This window comes from Etheostoma cragini, chromosome 6 (genome assembly GCF_013103735.1).
Source record: "Etheostoma cragini isolate CJK2018 chromosome 6, CSU_Ecrag_1.0, whole genome shotgun sequence".
NCBI lineage: Eukaryota > Metazoa > Chordata > Actinopteri > Perciformes > Percidae > Etheostoma > Etheostoma cragini.
The window spans coordinates 18,523,162-18,541,928 of NC_048412.1; the positions used below are offsets into that span (position 1 = coordinate 18,523,162).

An 18,767-nucleotide genomic window follows, 5' to 3' on the forward strand; every position below is an offset into this window, starting at 1 on the left:
TGTTTGATAGCACAAGGCCTTAGCGATTTCTGGATCTGAACAGTTAACCTAACCTAACTTACAGGTTGTTGCTGTAACAACCTTGTTCCAGGATATCAAAAGGATCTTTAGATATTCTGGTAAGCCCACAGCTGCAGAAACTTCCTACTTCAAGCTGTTAGTAGCTGAAGAGGAGGGGCCAGCTCACAGAGGCGGGTGCAAAGTGTTATGTCACAAAGAGGGAGGGATGAGTGACGTAATTCTGGTTTAGTCAAAAAGGGAGGGGAAGAAGAGAGGGAAAGAAAAAGGAAGCTCTCCGATAATTTAGTTTTGTATTTTTCCAAAGTTACACAAACTTTCCCAAAACAGGTCTGATTGGAGGCCTTGTGGGGATCAACATGCTGAAGAGAGAGATCTGAAGGGAAAGACGGACACCAGTTTGTCAGAAGTTGTGCACAGCTGATGACAACATCAAATATTTATTCTTTTTAAGGCCTTGGGCCCTCGAGTGATTATAAAGAGGTAAGCAAGTCCCTCTTCTTCCTCAGAAAATAGAAGTTGTAGGTGGAATTGTGACACATATATGCGGTCACATTCATGCAGTGCCTTTGCTTGTGAATGAATAGTTTCCAGAGCTAAGTGTCTGAACTTGCTGGGTGGAAGTACAGGAACAGAACGGTTGACAGTGTTACATTACAGGCAGAGGTAAATCTACTTAAGCATTTCTCGGTTTTTGTGTTTGTCGCCTCAGTGTCCAAAGTAAAAGGGTGTGTTGATCCAATGCTTCCTCTTGTGAACCCTCAGACCCTGGACAGAGAAAGAGAGAGACAATGTCCTCTGAACTGGACTCCAGTCTCACCAGTATTGACTGGCTGCCTCAGCTGGGAATCAGCAGCTTGCGCTCAGGGAGAGAGAGAGGAGGAGGCGAGAGGGACAAAAAGAAAGAGAGAGAGAAGGAGAGGGGAGACTTCCTACCCTCTTTGCCGGACCCCTCCCCTTCTAATTACAAGGGGAAACCCCCTCACAGCTATGCCACTCTCATCGCTATGGCAATAGCAGCTGCACCTGAGAGGAAGTTGAGTTTGAATGACATCTACACCTGGATCAATGACACATTTCCCTACTACAGCCGAGCTGGCCGTGGATGGAAAGTAAGCTCCAATGTAGAAACAACATATTATTAGTGTATTAGAATAGTAATAACTTTGTTACTAAAGTATAAGTTTGATGTGTTTGGTCAACAACTTAAATATTATTTGCATCCCCTGGTTGCTGGTGCACGACTGACATCCCTTTGTGTCCTTAACAGAACTCCATTCGGCATAATCTGTCCCTTAATAAATGCTTCAGGAAAGTTCCTCGGCCACAGAATGACCCCGGCAAGGTGAATTACTTGTGTGCATCATGTGAGATGGAGGAATGATTGTTTTAAAAGAGCGTAAAGTCGGACACTTGAACTGTATTTGTAGGGTTCCTATTGGACGATGGATGGCCCTGCGGAGGTGAATCAGGTGAGGGCACCTAAACGTCCCTATCCAGAGGAGGAAGAGGAGAGGCAGCATGTATGTTGTTTAATATCACTCACTCATTAACTTGTTAACTATTAAACCCGCATTGTTAGCATGTCAAAAACCCCAAACTGTCAAAGAATCACATAAGGTACAAGGATTCGGGCATTGCATCCTCATTTTTAACTTTTTACTGCACTTCTTCAATCTGACAGCTGTAATTAGTACACGTTTCATGACAAATAACATTTTTAAACTAAAAACATTGTATTATGAATTCCCTAAAACTTATAATCGACACTTAACACCCTGAAGGGACCAGTGACACATATTATCCATGATACGTATTTACTTTAAAAAAAAACTTATTTGCTAATTCACCTCTGGTGGTATTTAGCCATGCAGATACTGGTTTTGGTTTTATCTGTCCAGATTTTTTGAGAATATATGTCTCTGATTTCTGCACCCACCAATAAAATCATAAATGAAACGTAATGCTCACAGCATTAAAATATTACATTTAAAATTTAACAACAACATGTCTTTCCAGAAACAATGTCCTGGTTACTCTCGCCTATTAATAACAGTTGACACAGTTTTTTGGGGATTAGTCAGCATTCTCTTGCAAACTGTAATGAGGTGGAGGGACAAATCTCAAAATCTGGGCAAATAAAAGCATGGCAATGTAAAAAACATTAGTATTTCTCTACTGTAATTTTCATTTTTATAATTTAGGTAAACCAACCCTTTAACTTGAGTAATGCAATTTTTTTTCTTTCTTATGGGATTGTAATAACTTTTCCACCCTTACAAATAGTAACGCTGTTCTGTTACAGGATTCTCAAGCACCAGGGACAGAAGCAGAGAGACAAGCCTCTCCTCTTCCACCACCCCCCCACACAGACCACCAGCTTCTTAACACAGAGCCCCTGGGAGCCGTCCGGCAGCAGCCACCCCACTCTGCCTCCCTCTCTCCTCCCCCATGCAAGGTACGCTCACTTTCTCCCCTCTTTATCACAGTCAGGGTTGCTGCATCTAATCTGATGTCTTCTATCTTCACAGCAACAGTCACCCTACATGCCAAGCCCTCTGTCCACTCACCCTGTCCAGCATCCATCAGTCTCTCCTCCAGCTGGACTTCCTTCTGCTGCCTCCATGTCTACTACCAATTCCTTCCCACCTTGCCATCCACACGGCCACACTTTCTCTGTCCCCACTGCCTCTGCTACACCTCTGTCTGCTGCCAATATGTCTTCTCCCGCTTTCTCTGGTGCCAATCTGTCTTTTCCTGCTAATTCAATATCTGTTCCCACTTTCTCTTGCGCTCCTAACTCAGTGTCTTCTTGCACTGTGTTAGGACCCACTCATTCCTCTGCATGCGTTGTCCCTTCATCTGTTGCTGCCCCTCCTGTTGTCTCATCAAACTCCTCTTCTGAGCCTCCGCTGCGTTTCACCTTCGATGAGATGAACTTACCAGACTTGTATGCGTCTTTCAAGTCTCTCTTCAAGACCATGCGGGAGAAGGGAGGCTCACAGTGTAAGTACTATGTGTGCCCATTAACTCTATAAAGCATACATCGTACACATAAACAACTGGGATTAATTAGTGTTTTAATGTTCTTTCCAGCGGATGTTGCTCCCCTGGCTGTTCTGAACAATGACACTACCCCACTGCACACGCCGACTCTGCTCCCAATGTCTCCCCACCCTGCACCGGCTTCACACCCTCCTGAGACAGAGCGCATTCCACATTACAGTGAGTCTCACCTTGCCTTGTCATATCCAACAATGCTTGAATTGTATTAAAAGCAGCAACATAACACAGAAAAGATCAGCGCTTTCTAAAGTTACGTCCCTCCCTTCCACTACAGCAGTGCCAGCTGACTGGTTCAATAACCAAGATTCTCTGAAGAAGAGCTTCCACATCGCCAGCAATCTAGACTGGGCAAACATAGACCTATCCGGTCACCCAGGTCTGTTCTGGTTACCAGTCTTTTTTTAAGGGTGGCTTCAACCAAATTCACCAAATTCAAATTTTCTCACTTACCGCCGGGGGGCTTATCTGCTGAGTTTTCGAGATAGCTGAGCATTTCTCTGAATTATCTACCAAATACTGTGTTAGACTAATAAAGACAAGAGCTGAAATGTCTAGTCAATCAGTCAGTAAGTCAAATATTTCTTCCCAAATACTTTTCCACAACAAAAACTGGTTCCAGCTTCTAGAAATGTGAAGAGTTGCTTTGGTTTTGTTGTCAAATGTGAAAGTAAAAAGAATATCTTTTGGACTGATGGTCAAATTAATTCAGTGATTCTTTTTGGGACTCTGGAAAACTATATTGGTTATTTTTAACTATTAGCCAAAATTACACTTAATAGCCAAACAATTGATGATTGGATAATAGCAAAAATAGATCATGCAGATTATTCAGTAATGAAAATAATTGTTTGTGTTTTTTAATGGCGTGACCCAAAAAAAAAAGAGTGCCTACATTATCTCAGAGACTCATATCTCAACAGATAAACTATCTCCATGGCTTAATACCACGAGTTGAGAAAATGTTTGTATTATTAATTTAGCTGAACTGACCCTTTAAGATGTCTTTTGCAGCTAATGTAACACCTATTTCAAACAATTCACTAGCCAGAATGTGTTAGAGGCAAATAATTAAACAATGAGTATGGTTATTATTTTGATTTTTACAAAATGATAGTAATGTTGAGTAAATCTGAGTTCTTTTAAGAATTACTAAGGGCTTTGCCTTTTTTGTTCTAAAAGGCCCTAACTTTGTGTCCCCAGACCTCCTAGAGAGCATGCGACAGGCAGAGCTCTGCGACTGGGCCCTGGACCCGACACTCTTCACTTCCCTCTGTGACTCTCTGAACCGCTTCTTCACCCAGAAAGGCATGATCAACTCTGGGAATAACTCCCCACTAGCCCTCGGTTCACCTCACTCCTTACAGGTCCCAACATTCCCCTCCAATCCACCTCCTACCCTCGCCAGCCTCACTCACCCCTCACCCCTCCCTTACTCTCCCATAGTTCACCCTGCCAGTGGAGTGCAGCCACCCCGGAGGGCTCTGCACATGCAGGGACAGGGCCTTCAAAGACCACAGCTAACACAACCTGCTAACACTACTGGTAAGACCCCGCGCATCATGTTCAAAAAGTTTTTTTTTTTAAAGGAAAGTGAAGACTGCATTTATAACGTGATCAAACATAATATTTAATGGAGCCCAGGGCTCTTAGATGTCCTATGCCCCTGGGCAAGTGACTAGTTGACCTAATGGTTAATCCGGCCAAGTCCACAGAGAGAGAATATAGAACAGATACAAATTTTAAACAAATAACATGTTTTCAGGTCTGCTCTAAAACAATACTCACATGCCTTTATGTACACAGAAAAAGCTACTGGTCACTGTAATCACTCTTCTTTTCTAAAGAGGTTTACTTCCTGAGATCATTTTAATCTAAGTGATAACAAAATCTAAAAAATTGGACTTTACTTGAGTGGAACTTGACACATTTTTACACAGAACAAGGACTGTGCACCTTACATGTTAGGAAGGAATTTTTTCACAGCCAGTAGGGACAGCAGCACTTGTTTTATTAAGATAGACTTGAAATTTTTTTTCCCAAAACAATGATGCAGTCTGTTGTAAAGGAGAAGTGATTTAAATACAAATAAATGCTTCCAGTATTTTCTCATTTCCTTCTTATTGTGTGGTAACTTGTTTCTCTTTCGGTCTCAGCTGGGATGCAGCCTCAGTCTATGACACCCCGACAGCACCCTCCATTAAAAAGTCTGCACAGCAACAGTGAGGAGTTCCAGGATGACTTTGACTGGGATTCTCTGCTCGGTTGACCCTCATTGTCTGCGTGGAGGAACGGATTACAACAAAACTTTGCAGTAAAATGTGGCTCTTCACAGCAGTCCTCACTAAACTCGATGCTGAGGCTGCCTGTTACTTGTGCATCTTGAAGTTTCTCAGGGTGCAAGTTTGTCACATGTGACTGAACACTTTATTTCAAGGTTGAAATATAGTTGTACATGTTTTCACCTTCATTCAAATTCATATGCTGTAATAACTGTTTAGCTTTTCTTCTGTAGGTTATTGGCTGGGTGTTTTATTCTGTTTGATTTTAAAGTCATAAACATGTTCACCAAAGAAAAGAAACTGTAAATATATTCTTATCACATTTTTGTTCTCTGCAGCAGAAAAAGCACGTATGGGATATAGACTTTAACTAAAACGCAAGCATGAAACAAGCCAAACATCCTGTTTTTGTTTTATTTCATAAATTCCTTTTGATTTTCTTTCCATTTTACTTTTCAAATGTGAATGTTCACAGTCATCACCACACAAAAGTCAACCTTACCTGATAAAAGAGATATTTTTTCTTGTTGATATAAAATAACAATAAATTCATCAAACTAAATTAAAAGAACAGCATGAAGCATGTTGTCAAGTCCCAGGTTGTTTTCTTCATTTCATTCATTCATTCATTGAAATAACTGTCTTATATTTTAGAGAAGCATCGGTATGGTACTCTCCCTCCCTGAAGGAACGAGGGATGACACAGGTAGACAGTGGTGGACAACTCTGGGACACCTGGACACCAGGGATCCCATATAAAATGTGATTGGAAAAAATCTAATGCTTCTGATTAACAAAAAAATAAAGTGTGAAATATGATTGGCAGAAAAATGTGTGACCCTTGTAATACCTCATTTGAAATCCCAACATTACATAGTATTAATACAAGTGACAATTTCTTTTTAAAAACAAAAATAATGTATGTCATTTCTTCCTTTCTGGGTCACTGAAATAAGTTCAGACAGAAACAATGGAGACAGATATTGATACATAAACACAGAAACTATTGCATACTCACAAATGAGCATACATCTTTTCATTCACACATTGCTGCAAACACATACAATCAACAAACATCCCATAATTTCCCCCCCATCAGACCACAGATGTTAGCGCTCTCTTTAATTTTCTACAATAGTAAGGTGAGGGGGGAAATAAGCTTTTGATTTAAATGGCATCATCGTGAGATTTTCCTTGTTTATTTGTTCCCAAAAATTGGAAAAAAATAAATTACATTTAACATTAAATTAAAAGTAAAATAGTTGAAACCATTTGACCACATTGTGCCTGAAATGTTAATGCAGGGTTTTCAGTCCTTATCTCAGTCTGGAGTTTATTAAAAATGATCCTTCATGCACTTGTTTCATTTCAGTGATTCAGTGTTTGTCTTCATTCTAGAGGGAGAGAAGAGGAAGAGGCAGGTACAACAGTTTTTCTATTCAGTTTGTTATTGGCTAAGTCCCCTCTCCTTCAATCTCTCTCTCAGTGCAGTACTATTACAACAGAGTAGAGTGACACTACTGAAAAAGCATCCTGGCCTCACAGACTTACCTTCATCTCAAGACAAGACTGAAAAAACCCACCACATGAAGAACGATACAGAACAGAACAGAACAGGACTAACACAAAATAAATAGATCTCTTTTCCCCACCCACAAACAACGCTTACTGAAATGAAAAGAACCAAATGTGGAAAATTATTCTGAAATGAAGTAATGCTTCTGAAGGAAAAGATAAACATAAATTTAGATTTTTTGTTTTTTTTTTCTTTAAATATAGAGATGTACACATTTTTTTATTTTTGGACACAAATTGTGTTGGGGGGGGGGGGGGAATGAAGGGGGCAGCAGGTACGACAGAGGAGGTTGAAACATAAGCGCAAAGTAGTGGTGACACTTCTTCAAAGAAGAAAAGGGTTGGTGCTCACTCCTGTCGTTCCTCCGCCTCCCACTGATCCTCCTGCCCCCATCACTCCTCCTGTTCCAGTGGGCCCACCCAAAATCAGCTGAGGAGGTGCTGCGCCTCCGGGCCCCAACAGAGCCGAGCCCGGGGGTGCCATCGGTGAGAGCCCGCCGTAGGGCATGCCCATGGGGCTAACCTGCATCATGCCCAGGCCCATTCCTGGAGCCCCCATACCCACACTCATTGGCCCCATGCCCATCCCTGGTTGCACCATGCCCAGCATGGGATTGGGAGGCACAGGACTGGAACGGAGGCCGCTCAGACCAAGTGATGAGGGCTGAGGTGAGATGGAGGTCATGGGTGGAGCCACGCCAAAAGGGTTAGAGGAGGCAGGTATTGGAGAAACCCCCCTACTGGAAATGGTGCTGCCTGGAGTCACTGCCATGCCAGGAGCAGGAGATGAGCCTGAGGTCAGAGGTGACAGTTATACACAGCATTCCAACTCTCAAAAGACAGGTTGACTTTTTCATTTTACAAAATGCATCCAACCTATTCTTAAAGGAATTAATAGAAGGGGAACGCACAACTTCTTCTGGAAGCGCATTTTATAATTTTACCACATGGAGTATGAAAACAATTCTCTCTCTTTTTAGACAGGCATGTTCTAGGGAAACTTTTTAAAGTATTCCCTTGTGTCTCATACCTATTCTGAAAGATAGGCCCAATTGTTACATTATATATTCCCTGTACAAGCTTATACACCTGAGTCACATCACCTAAATATGAGAGTAGGTCCTGGAATTAATATAGTAGCTCTTCTCTGGACCCTTTCACTTTTTTCTACACATTTTCTTTATTGGACCCCAGACTGAGCTCGCATATTCAAGATGGGATCTTCCCAGGGATTTGTAAAATGGTAGAAATATACCCTTGCTTACATTTTGATAATTTCTTTTCATTATTGCAATCAGATGTTGCTTTTTTTGTTTGTTTGTTTTTAAAACTTTTTCAGAAATATGTGAGGGATTCAAGTGAACCATCCACCAAAACACCTACGCCCTTGTTTTTTTGTACAGGACTAACCAGTAAATTCCCAATTACATAATTGACTAAATTGTCATTTTTTTCCCCCAATCTGTAAATGTTTACACATTTTCTGGGATGCATTTTTGTTTTCTATTGTGCAAAAACTCCTGTATCCAATAAATAACTCTGTTGTCTAAACAATAGAATTTTAACTGTGATAGCAGTCTTTTGTGAGGAACAGTATCGAAGGCTTTTTGAAAGTTTGTATGTACACTTTCAACAGCACTTGACTGTGGACCAAACAGACAGTGAACATTTGCCCCATTGAGTTACATACTTTGGTTCCATCCAAACTGTTTGTCTGTCAACAAAAGTTATGCTGATCTTTAACGGTAACTGCCGTTTTTCCAACCTAGACCCTATTTTCCTATGTTTTTGTGTGTAAGTGACTGATAAACAACAACAATCTTTGAAACTGGTCCAATATTAAGTGTGAACAACACAATGTAACCCTATGGGGCAAATCTTTGTCTTTTTTGCCACTGAAAATCTCTTATTATTAAGTGTCTGATAACATTAGGGAAAGGATCCCTATAGAGATATGCATTTTTAAAACCTTTTTAAGACCTTTTTGTTTAACCAAAAACCGCTCTAAGGTTGCTAGTGCTAAACCCACCCGACTCTAATTTAAAAAAAGACTTTTAGCATGTATAGAGCAAACATATGTTCACATGTAAATCAGTAAACCATGAGTTATTTCAACCAAAACTAGAGTTGTGGTAGTTGTAAAAGTGATGTCAGTGAAATCACTGTTTATTTACAAGGATTCTGGTGGCTTTAGCAAACGTAATTTTGCGGATGTTTTTATGTTTAAAAAAGAATCTTACTCTTTAACAGAAAGGTTGACCTCCTTAGAAATCCTTTCCATAATATTGTCACAAACTTAAATTTTAATCTGAGCCTGTCAGTGGCAAAAAAAAAAGCGCTTTTGTGAACATATGTGAATAAGCTACCCATTTGCACTATAAACTTACATTGTAGCTTGTTTGGTCGCTGCCAACTGCAGCGGCCTCGCTTAATACTGGACAATGTCAAAGACTGTTGTTTCCATCAGTCACTTAGACACAAAAACATTGGTCCAGGTTGAAAAAAAAAAAAACTGTAGTTACCCTTGAAGAAGTGTGGTTACTTCTCTCTTCTCAGGCTACATATAGATCACCCAATAGCTGTTTAACCAACCTGTGTTCTGGAGGAAGGGGTTGTGTGCTGAAGAAGAAGAGATAGAAGGAGGTGGTGGCTGTTTGGGTTTGGGTTTAGACGACACCAGGGAATCAAGATCCACTAGCGCTGCGTTGGGGCCAAGGAAGGACTCCGGAGTCTTACGAACAGGAAGTGAAGAACCAAGAGATGACAGGTCAAAGGGCACCGGTGAGCCTGTACTGTCACAGCCTGTTGACGGGGACCCTCGTCGCTCTGGGTCTCCTGAGGAGGAAATGAACGAGGAATGGAAACAGTAAATCAGAATACAAAATTGTTCATTATAATAAAACACAATATAGAACTGCATTACCACAGATACTAGAGGAGGATGAAATGTAGGACAAGACAACTATTCTGTGCATGCAATTTATAATCTGTGTGTAAACTATGAAAAGCCCTTTGAAAGTGCGTACCAGTTCCTCAGCGTTTGTGAGTCCATGTAGCATTTAATTTGAATATACCTGTGCCATTTGTGTGTTTGGCGGTGCCACTCCAGATGTCAGAGGTGATAGGGTCAGAGGCAGGGACAGGCCCGTCCCTTGACCAGGGGTCTACTGTCCCCCCGGAGGAGGACGTGCTGAGTGGCACTGGGGGGCCCCAGGGATCGACACTGGGAGGGGTCACAGCTACAGGGGAGGGGAGGAGACGCAGGGAAGGGTTAACGTAACACCTTACAGGTACAATCCACAAAAAGGAGGGAGCAGGAAGCTGGGCTGGGTGCCAACACTGATGTTTCTCTCCTTGACCTCTGCAGTCCCACTAACTTGAAAGGTGAGGACAGGTAGCTGTCCCCCATATTACTTTCACCTATTTAATATCTGAAGCTCCGTGGAGGTAAAGGAGAGATAATAAGCAGCTAAGCCATACATTAAAAAGGCACAAAGGGGTAAGAGAAGAGACAGCTCTGGTTGAGACACAGCCACAGTCAGTCCTGAGTAGAAAGAAGGGGATACAAATCCCTGGTTTAGACACAGAGGGAGAATGGATTTAGCATGCTTGCTTTCCTCATTTCAAACTGAAAGCGTGTAAGTTTATGAGAAGATACGACAGCATGGTGACATGAAAGAAAATGCTGTAATGAAGACAGGAAATGGACTGTGGAGTGAAGCAAAGTAAAGGTTGAGAGGTCTTCACATCCTCTTTCATCCACAGAGCAGGACACGCTTCTCTTTCAATACTCATCGATGAGTACATTCCCATCAACCTGACTGGCTACAGAGTTAATACGTGACCAGTGTTGTATCTGCTTACCGGAGCTCCCCCAGGGGTCGACGTTGTTGACTCTGTTGGACGTCTCTCCCCAGGGGTCTGGAGGAGGGGCTATACTGGGTGGGGCTCCCCCACCCCAGGGGTCAGAGCTAGTAGGAGATGTGGGTGACGCTACACCCCATGGGTCTGTTGGGGCTGCGCCCCAAGGACCTGAGGCAGCAGGGGCAGGAACTGTGGGTGGAGGCGAGGGGCCGGCAGAGCCCACAGTGGCTGCAGCAGGGGATCCCCAGGGGTCCACGGCACCCAGCTCCATCAGGGCGCCCTGTGCAAGAGAAGATATCATGGATTAATTTTCTTAGCTGTTTTCGGGGGGGGGGGGGGGGGGGGGGGGGGGGGGGGGGGGGGGGGGGGGGGGGGGGGGAGAATCTAAGGACACATTAAGCTCACAAAGCTCAGGTTACAAATAAATTGCAGCCCAGACGTATACATCAAATTGATGGTGAAAGAAATAAGATTCAACTTCTTATAATCCATTTTTTTTACGGTTTCTGTGCAGTGTCAGTAACTTGATAAAACTGCATGCAATTTCTATTTTTGTATTCTGCACCTTGTACACAGATGTTAACAGTCACATAAACAAATGGGCTGTATTTTCCTACACTAGTAAAGAAAGCATGTTTATTCAACCGAACGTGCTATCTTTACGACTGCTTTTCAAACGTCTGAGTAATTTCATCTCTCGTGTGGCTGATTTGATCAGATTTAGAGACAAAATTATAGGAGCTTATGCCAAGAAAGTGAAAGATATACAGATACATTTTAAACATACATCCTCAGGCTTAGTCTTCTCCCTCCTGCTCTCCTCAATGGCCATCTGCAGTCTTAGGTCATCACCTCTGCGCAGTCGCTCTTCCTGCCAATCACACACACTGTGATGTCAGCAACCTGAGACACACAACCTCGAAAACACACCACAGGTACAGATTTAGGACCAGTTTACAATTCCACAATTAACTGAATCGGTGTGAAGGGAAACTGAACACCTGACCTTTAAGCATTATCTATTGTCAACATAAAAATAAAGCAAATCTACCTATCCCTGCATTATTTGTAAGAGTTAGCAATTTTGTCTGCTTCTCACAGTATTACAACAAAACAGGATCATATAAAATTAATGCTTGTTCACACAGCCTGGATGTGCCTTAAAAAATAGGTACCAGTCTATTGGATAAGCACAGTTGCCGCTTTATCATCTAGCCTACCTGGAGCAGAAAAAAAAACTTGTTTTGCACTCAGTGAACACAGTACAAGGAAGTAACAACATGTAGGGGAAAAAGTGCATTTCAAATCAAGACTACAGTTGAAAGCATGCTATCAGAGAGAGAGGCATAGAGGAAAGAATAATCAATGCTAACAAACCACTTAATGTTTAATTTAGTCAGTTATGATAAATATTTGCCAATGCCATGCAAATTCAACAATCAAATTAGAGTTAATCAATTCTTTGGGTGCTCACTTTTGACAAGGATTTGAACTTTTACTTTTGTAGACTTTTCGTGAGTGCAAGCAACAGAAATGGACACTGCAGCAAACTAAATTATCTCAACCAAATTACTGCAGTCTGATACAAATTTGTGTCCTGAGGAAAATGGCACATGACAAATATGAGCATAAATTCATTTTCTTGATTGATCAATACTTGATGTGTGTTTGAGAAATCCCAATTGACAGAAAGACAGATAGTTGATGAGTGGCTGGCCAGTCAGCTGGGCACACTCTCTGCCCCTGACCTTTTGTTGCATCTCTTTGCTGAGTGTAATTGCAAAGCGGAGCTCTGCGTCCTCCAGAGGGTCCTTGCTAGTCTGGGGGAGGTCAGGCGTTACATTGTGAAAGCAAAACTAGGTGTATGTAGTGAATACTATCAATAAAACCCCACTTTGTACACAGGAGCTGAAACAGACTGTACAAACTGCAAACTTAGCTGTAGTAGTAAAAGTTATGCTTTAACCCTTATCTTTGAGTGTAGTAACGTAGCTGTGCCTGCCTTGAATATGCTGTTTTGTGTTACCTGCTCTGCCTCTTCTTTACTCATGGCCAAAGCCAGCTGGAGCTGCAGATCTTCCTCTCCAGTGCTCTGTGGCCAGGCCTGCTCAGGGTCTGCCCCTCCAGAGTGGGAGCCCACTGACAGGCTCCCCCCCAAGCTGGGTGCAGAGGGAGCAGAGGAGGCTGGAGCAGAAACAAATGAGAATAGGCATGGATAAGAGCTTGTCTTAGGTCATGAGCTACTCATTGCTAAAGGCCTTTTATGCCCACCCTTCTTCAGCGTGTAATATTGTAACTTTTAGCTTTTTAAGTACCCATCTCACCACTGGAGGTCTGTGCCATCTTTTCTTTGGTTTTGAGGGCGTGGATCCTCTCCTCTCTTAGTCTCTCTTCATCTTTCAGCAGTGTCACCAGCTGTTTGGCTTTCTCTCGCACATTCACCCCCTGGAAATGTACAGGAATGAGCACAGAATTACATGCTGCAAATTATGTGTACTTTTTAAATTTTACTAATGCTGGTATTACACTGTACACCTCATGGTAACAGCTTGTTAATTTCCCACAGTTTCAATTATCAACAACCCATGAAAACTTTACTGGCAGGCTTCGTTTGCACAGGAGGTCTGAAACTCATTGCAAAATGTCCTTGAATGACACACAAGCAGAATGTTTGACAAAATGGGCCTGCCTTCCACAAAGGTGGACCTTACTCGCTAATAAGTACAACTTTCTCTGCAGCTATGTGGGCATGGCGTGTTTGTGTACCTGGTCTTTGCCGTCCCTGTCTATGTACTGAAAATCCTTGAGGGTCTGGACTGCGTATATGTTCTCTCGGCACTGTTGGGCAACACGTTCCGAACCCGTCTTGATCAGGTACTCCATAAGAGTCATAGCCTGATGAAAATATAAAACACAACCAATGACCAACTGTAGGAAAGGTCTGATAGTGAGGTGTGACTCACACTGACACACACACACACATACTGACACACACACGACTATACCTTTGCAATAAATGCCTATAGTTTACTCTGTAGTGAGCAGTAAACTGAGATAAAACACACATCTGGAGCCTCATCATTACTGACTGTAGTGTGTAGTGTTGAACAATTATTTCCGACTTCAACACAAATACAAACCTTGTACACATGTCTCCAGTTCTTGCCATGGTCATTAAGGCGCTTCCACACCATGCTCATGATTTCCGAAAAGGCCACAACATTGTAGGTCAGATCAGCAATCTCTGACATCAGAGAGCTGCTTGGGCCCCATGGGTCATTGGATGTCGCCTCTCTAACCTGTGTAAGAACACAGCAAGGGACAAACTTAAATACATCCTCCATCCAAACTGTCCATAGGAAGTATAATTTCAGGCCAATACAATTTGACAATACAAATTTTAACAATTTGATGGTCCACAGTGTTCGGAGTAGCATTGCAAACTCAATCGAGGCACAAGCCAGAGAGAGACAAACTTATGAGATAATATGATTAGATTAGCTCATATTTTGTATAACAAGGAGAAATAGTGAGGAAGTTGCTTCAAAGAGATTATCATCAACTACATTATGTCATATGTGCTGCAGAGATAAATGGGTTATATTTTAGCCCTGAACATATGGGGGATGTGGGTGTTGAAGAAAAATAAAAAGAAAGAAACCGAGGAACACACAACCTTGATTTCAGCCTCTGAATAGTTGTGGACGATGTTCTTTACTTGTCGCCGTAGCGATGAGGTCGACATGGCAACGGTCTGGCCGTCGAGTTCTGTTGCAATCTGAACAACAGATGGAGAAGAAGTATTGTAAAATATAGTTAATGTAAAATAAACAGCGACGGGAGGAAGAACATTGTTATTTCAAACAAAGACAAACCAAAAATGATAATTAACAGACTCAATATTAAAAAAAAGTGCACGAAGATAAAGAGTAAAAAAAAGAGTGGAGAAGATACGAGTACAGGAGTCTGGATGAAAGACCTTGAGAAGAACAATTTTGACTGTGAAAGATGGTGTCTGTACCAGAGATTGATTGTAAATCATGCCACTGCTGATATCAACAGAGGAAGAAAGACAGCGTCATGCACACCTGTTACACAAGAACGATGCAGAATGAGGTTCTCTCCTCTCCTCTTGGTATACTTTCGTTTTTTTCTGGCTGGTGAGCCACTCATTCATGGAGTGCTATGTCTCAGTTTGTCTGTTTCATCCCGTAGCAACATTGGGTCGCGAAACTTCAGACACAGGGAGATGAAAACTATGGAGCAAGATTGAGATAAACATTAAAAAAGAGCCCATACTCACTGACTGATTAATAGATAACAAACAGACAAGAACAAGCTAAACAAGAAAAAGCTAAACGTTATGTTAGCTCTAATTCCAAACTTACCATTGGAAAATACAGACAAAGCAGATATTCAGCAACAAAATCACAGGACTTGTAGCTGATCCACACATGGCTAACAATCAGAGTTATATACTCCATTTTACTTATCAAGTCTTAAAGTCTGTTTATTCTCTTAAGAGTGTGCGGGTAATATGAAGAGACTATTCCCAAACTAATAAGACAAAGAAGGGGGAGAAACAAAACTTGAATTAAAAAAATTCATTGACCAACCTAAATTGTGTCAGTAGGATTCACATGGAGCTGCGTGCTTTCATGAAAAGAACACTTAGTTTAAAAGTACACATTTCAAACTTGTGATTCATTCATAGGCCAGTCAATAATTGCTTTCACATTTTAAAATCATTCAGGCAACGTCTCTCTTTCTATCAGGGTAGAGCTGTGCAACAGCAGTACTAAATATATATTGTTTTTCTGAACAGAAATTAAACTTGAAACATAAAGCTTGCAACAGAACAATCTATTTACGTATTTTTAGGTAATATTCCTTATCATTAGATTGATTACACTTTAAAACATTATCCTAAACCTCATATTACCAGACATGAACATCCAGTAGCTTGAGAGTTTGCCTAGAATGAATTACTAAAAACACTCCAACACTGTGGTTAAAAAAGAGCTCATAACAGCAAAGCAATCATTTCTAAGCTAACAGGTGGTATGCAAATATGAATTTAATAACCCATGACATGCAAGGGCTCACTCTTAGAACATACAGCCTTGAAGTAACATACAGGATTGAAAAGCAGTGTTTCACTCCTATCAGCTAAAAACAATAGGTTGAGTGTAGAGTGCGCATGCTATCAGCAAAAATTGGGCGATTGACAAGTGGAAAGAATAATTGTCTTGTGCAATAAATTATAGTTTATGTTATTCCATAGTGGTAGCTGGGTCTGAATTTGACAATAAACATCCTTTCTGCTGCTGCTGGTGGAATGGCATGTGGAGAATGATTTTGTGGCACAATATTGGATCCCTCCAAACCTACTCAGCATTGTTTGCATTTGCTCGAATAGCAGGCTGAAACATTGTTGCTGACCAGATGCATCCTTTCACTGCCACAATCTGCATTTTCTCACCAAATAGATGCCCCCATCGGCCCATTTCACAACAGCAACAGAGGTGGGCAATAACCAAAAACCTTCTGAAACTGATATTTACAAGCCCTTTGGTTATTTTCACCTACAGACAAAATTGTGTTGTCAGTATTTTTAAAAGCTCTCAAAGATTTTTAAGAAGTAACCTTAACCTGCCTCTTTATAAGACAAAATACTAATTATACCATTGCTTGGGATGGACATGTTATTCTCTTTGAATGTACCTAATGGAAAAGGGAGAAGTTTGAGAAAGGGATTTAAGATCAACTTTAAAGTCAACACAGTGCTCGGCCACTCCCTCAACTGCCATCTTTTCAGGACCAAAGGGTGGAGGGCATTATCTTTTGCTAAAGAAGATGACAAATTCAACCCACCCACTGCATGAATATTCCCTCCAACCAGGCAAATAAGCACCAAGTAGGCAACCAAGAAATTGTGCTGCTCTTCCCATTCCCCAGCCTTGAGCAGAACTTTCCGCATACTGCACTCAAGTCTCAAAAGTGACAAAGGGAAGTACACAGACTGACTTCTACACAATGTGCTCTGATGGGCATGAAAATGTGCAATTGGTTCAAATTCATTTAAAATTTGTATGTGTTTTCTTCTTCTTGTCTAAGCAATGTAAATAATAATGTACTTTAGCCCTTTTTCTTATAATCTGGAATACATTCTAACTTGCTCCTTTCCCGTAGAATGTTTTCAACACTTTTAATTAAATAAATTATTAAATTAACTTTGAGGATATATGCATTTGGAGATTTTAAATATACTTTGGTAAACCAGTGCTATAACAAATATGCTATTAAAGACAACTTCTCTGTATAGTTTTAGTTAGTTTTTTATGTGTTTTAAATAAACCTGAAACAAATAGCATGTCAGGGTTTAGATTGTAGCTCAGATAAATATGAGACCATGTTGCATAACAGGAACATATGGCATCTACTGCAGAAGCCAGTTCAGAGACTCCCGAAGCTTTGTACCAAAGTTCAGACACACCATCTAATCTTTGATACGGGACATAACATGCCCTTTGTATCTTAGCTTGTCTTACATATCTCCACAATCTCTGACACTTTGAGAAGAAGGTTGCAATAACTATGTTTAAAGTCTGCTGCTCTAAAACACAATCACATTATCGGCTACTATGAGAGACAGAGATCAGCACACAGATAGCTAGCAATGACCTGTTGTAGGCAAGTGATTGAGTACCAACACACACGACGAAGAGTTGTCATTAAACTTTAGCTAACTTATTCCTGCTGTTACTTTCATGCAGTTGACGGTTGCACAGCCGCAGGAAAAACTTTCCACACCCATTTACCGGCACACAGATAACGTTAACAACCCATTCTGACAACTGCAGTTTTTCCTGCAGCTAGCTAACTAATGTAACGTTAAGCAATCAAACAGCCAACTGACATTACGCTAGCTAACCTAGAACCGTTGTGTGTTACAGACACAGCGTAATGTCCAGACACAGAGTTAATGGGTACTTTGCTATATTAACGTTAGACAACAGTGTTACCAAGAGCATATCTGTGTTACAAAACTGCATAATGAGAAAGGTAAGTTTAGGAGCAAATACAAAAGCTAGCTAATTGGCCAACACATTTTTACTGTCCCCCTGGTACTGTTATCTTAGCCATTTAAAAAGCAAACTCTCCCATCCTCACCGAAGCTAATCGAAACAGTTGGCTAACACTTTGACACCAGGGTCTGGGTGAAGTCTGGGTAAAGTATAAACAGGGGAGCAGAAGGGTGTAGCTAGGTACGACTTGACAGACAGACAGACAGACAGACAGACAAACGTCAAATTAAAAGTGTAATTCTCTTCACAACACGGAATAGACGAAATAGAACTGGACCTTAAGGTTACCTGCCAGTTTGACTGATAAAAAAGAATCACTTGCTGCTGCTAGGAAAGATTAGCCAGCTAGCAGTTAGCCATCTAGCTGCTGCTAGTTAGTTCGTAACAGAACTGCTAGATTGTACAATCTTTATCAAGGACACATCCTGACTCGGGACCATGTTGAATATATACGTTTAAATCCCAATCCCAAATGTCAAAAAATACTGACGACACACCACAATAAAAATTCAAATCAAGTTTGTACTGACCCTGTTGTATCTTGAATGTACGAGGAGATGGCCGAATTTCCGCTTCCGTTCTCGACTACAGGAAAGACCGCACCCCCTGTAGCTTTGTTTTCCTGGGATTGTAGTAGAATACTCATGAATAATTAATTGACTTTTTGGAAGCCAACGTTCAAGTATGAAAATAAAATGAAAATATATACAAAACCACGTTTTGTTTAAAGCCTTCAAAAGAGAGACAGGGAAGTGCTCTTTGATTCATTGTCTGGCCTAATTAAAATATTTTTCAAATACCACCCACTGTCTAATATAGGGGAAAGAAATAACATCCTCTTTCACGTTTATTTATTTATTTATTTTTGTTTTGTATA

At 41.2% G+C, this 18,767-nt stretch overlaps 2 protein-coding genes across 9 annotated transcripts; one reads left to right on the forward strand and one right to left on the reverse strand.

Moving 5' to 3' along the window:
• The first annotated feature begins 239 nt into the window (after positions 1–239).
• On the forward strand, positions 240–6,506 carry foxj2 (forkhead box J2). Of its 2 annotated transcripts, none has more exons than XM_034874191.1 (11): positions 240–501; positions 606–684; positions 784–1,130; positions 1,289–1,363; positions 1,449–1,541; positions 2,273–2,476; positions 2,550–3,024; positions 3,115–3,243; positions 3,359–3,460; positions 4,285–4,626; positions 5,238–6,506. In XM_034874191.1, exons 3-11 carry the CDS (start codon positions 810–812, stop codon positions 5,348–5,350), a joined length of 1,854 nt encoding a protein of 617 aa, XP_034730082.1. In that variant the 5' UTR covers positions 240–501; positions 606–684; positions 784–809; the 3' UTR covers positions 5,351–6,506. The 2 variants fall into 2 exon arrangements, with proteins under 2 accessions (XP_034730082.1, XP_034730083.1); XM_034874192.1 differs by having other exon boundaries at positions 2,324–2,476.
• Positions 6,455–18,620, reverse strand: epn1 (epsin 1). Of its 7 annotated transcripts, none has more exons than XM_034874176.1 (13): positions 18,421–18,620; positions 14,891–15,058; positions 14,479–14,580; positions 13,943–14,101; positions 13,569–13,697; positions 13,118–13,247; positions 12,829–12,986; positions 12,551–12,622; positions 11,590–11,673; positions 10,803–11,082; positions 10,013–10,177; positions 9,531–9,773; positions 6,455–7,730 (listed from the first exon to the last, which is right to left on the reverse strand). In XM_034874176.1, the coding sequence occupies exons 3-13, from the start codon at positions 14,545–14,547 to the stop codon at positions 7,264–7,266; spliced, it is 1,956 nt and encodes a 651-aa protein (XP_034730067.1). In that variant the 5' UTR covers positions 14,548–14,580; positions 14,891–15,058; positions 18,421–18,620; the 3' UTR covers positions 6,455–7,263. The 7 variants fall into 7 exon arrangements, with proteins under 7 accessions (XP_034730067.1, XP_034730071.1, XP_034730073.1 ...); XM_034874179.1 differs by having other exon boundaries at positions 7,264–7,730; positions 13,127–13,247; XM_034874177.1 differs by lacking the exon at positions 18,421–18,620 and adding an exon at positions 16,677–16,696 and having other exon boundaries at positions 7,264–7,730.
• Positions 18,621–18,767: the final 147 nt, after the last annotated feature.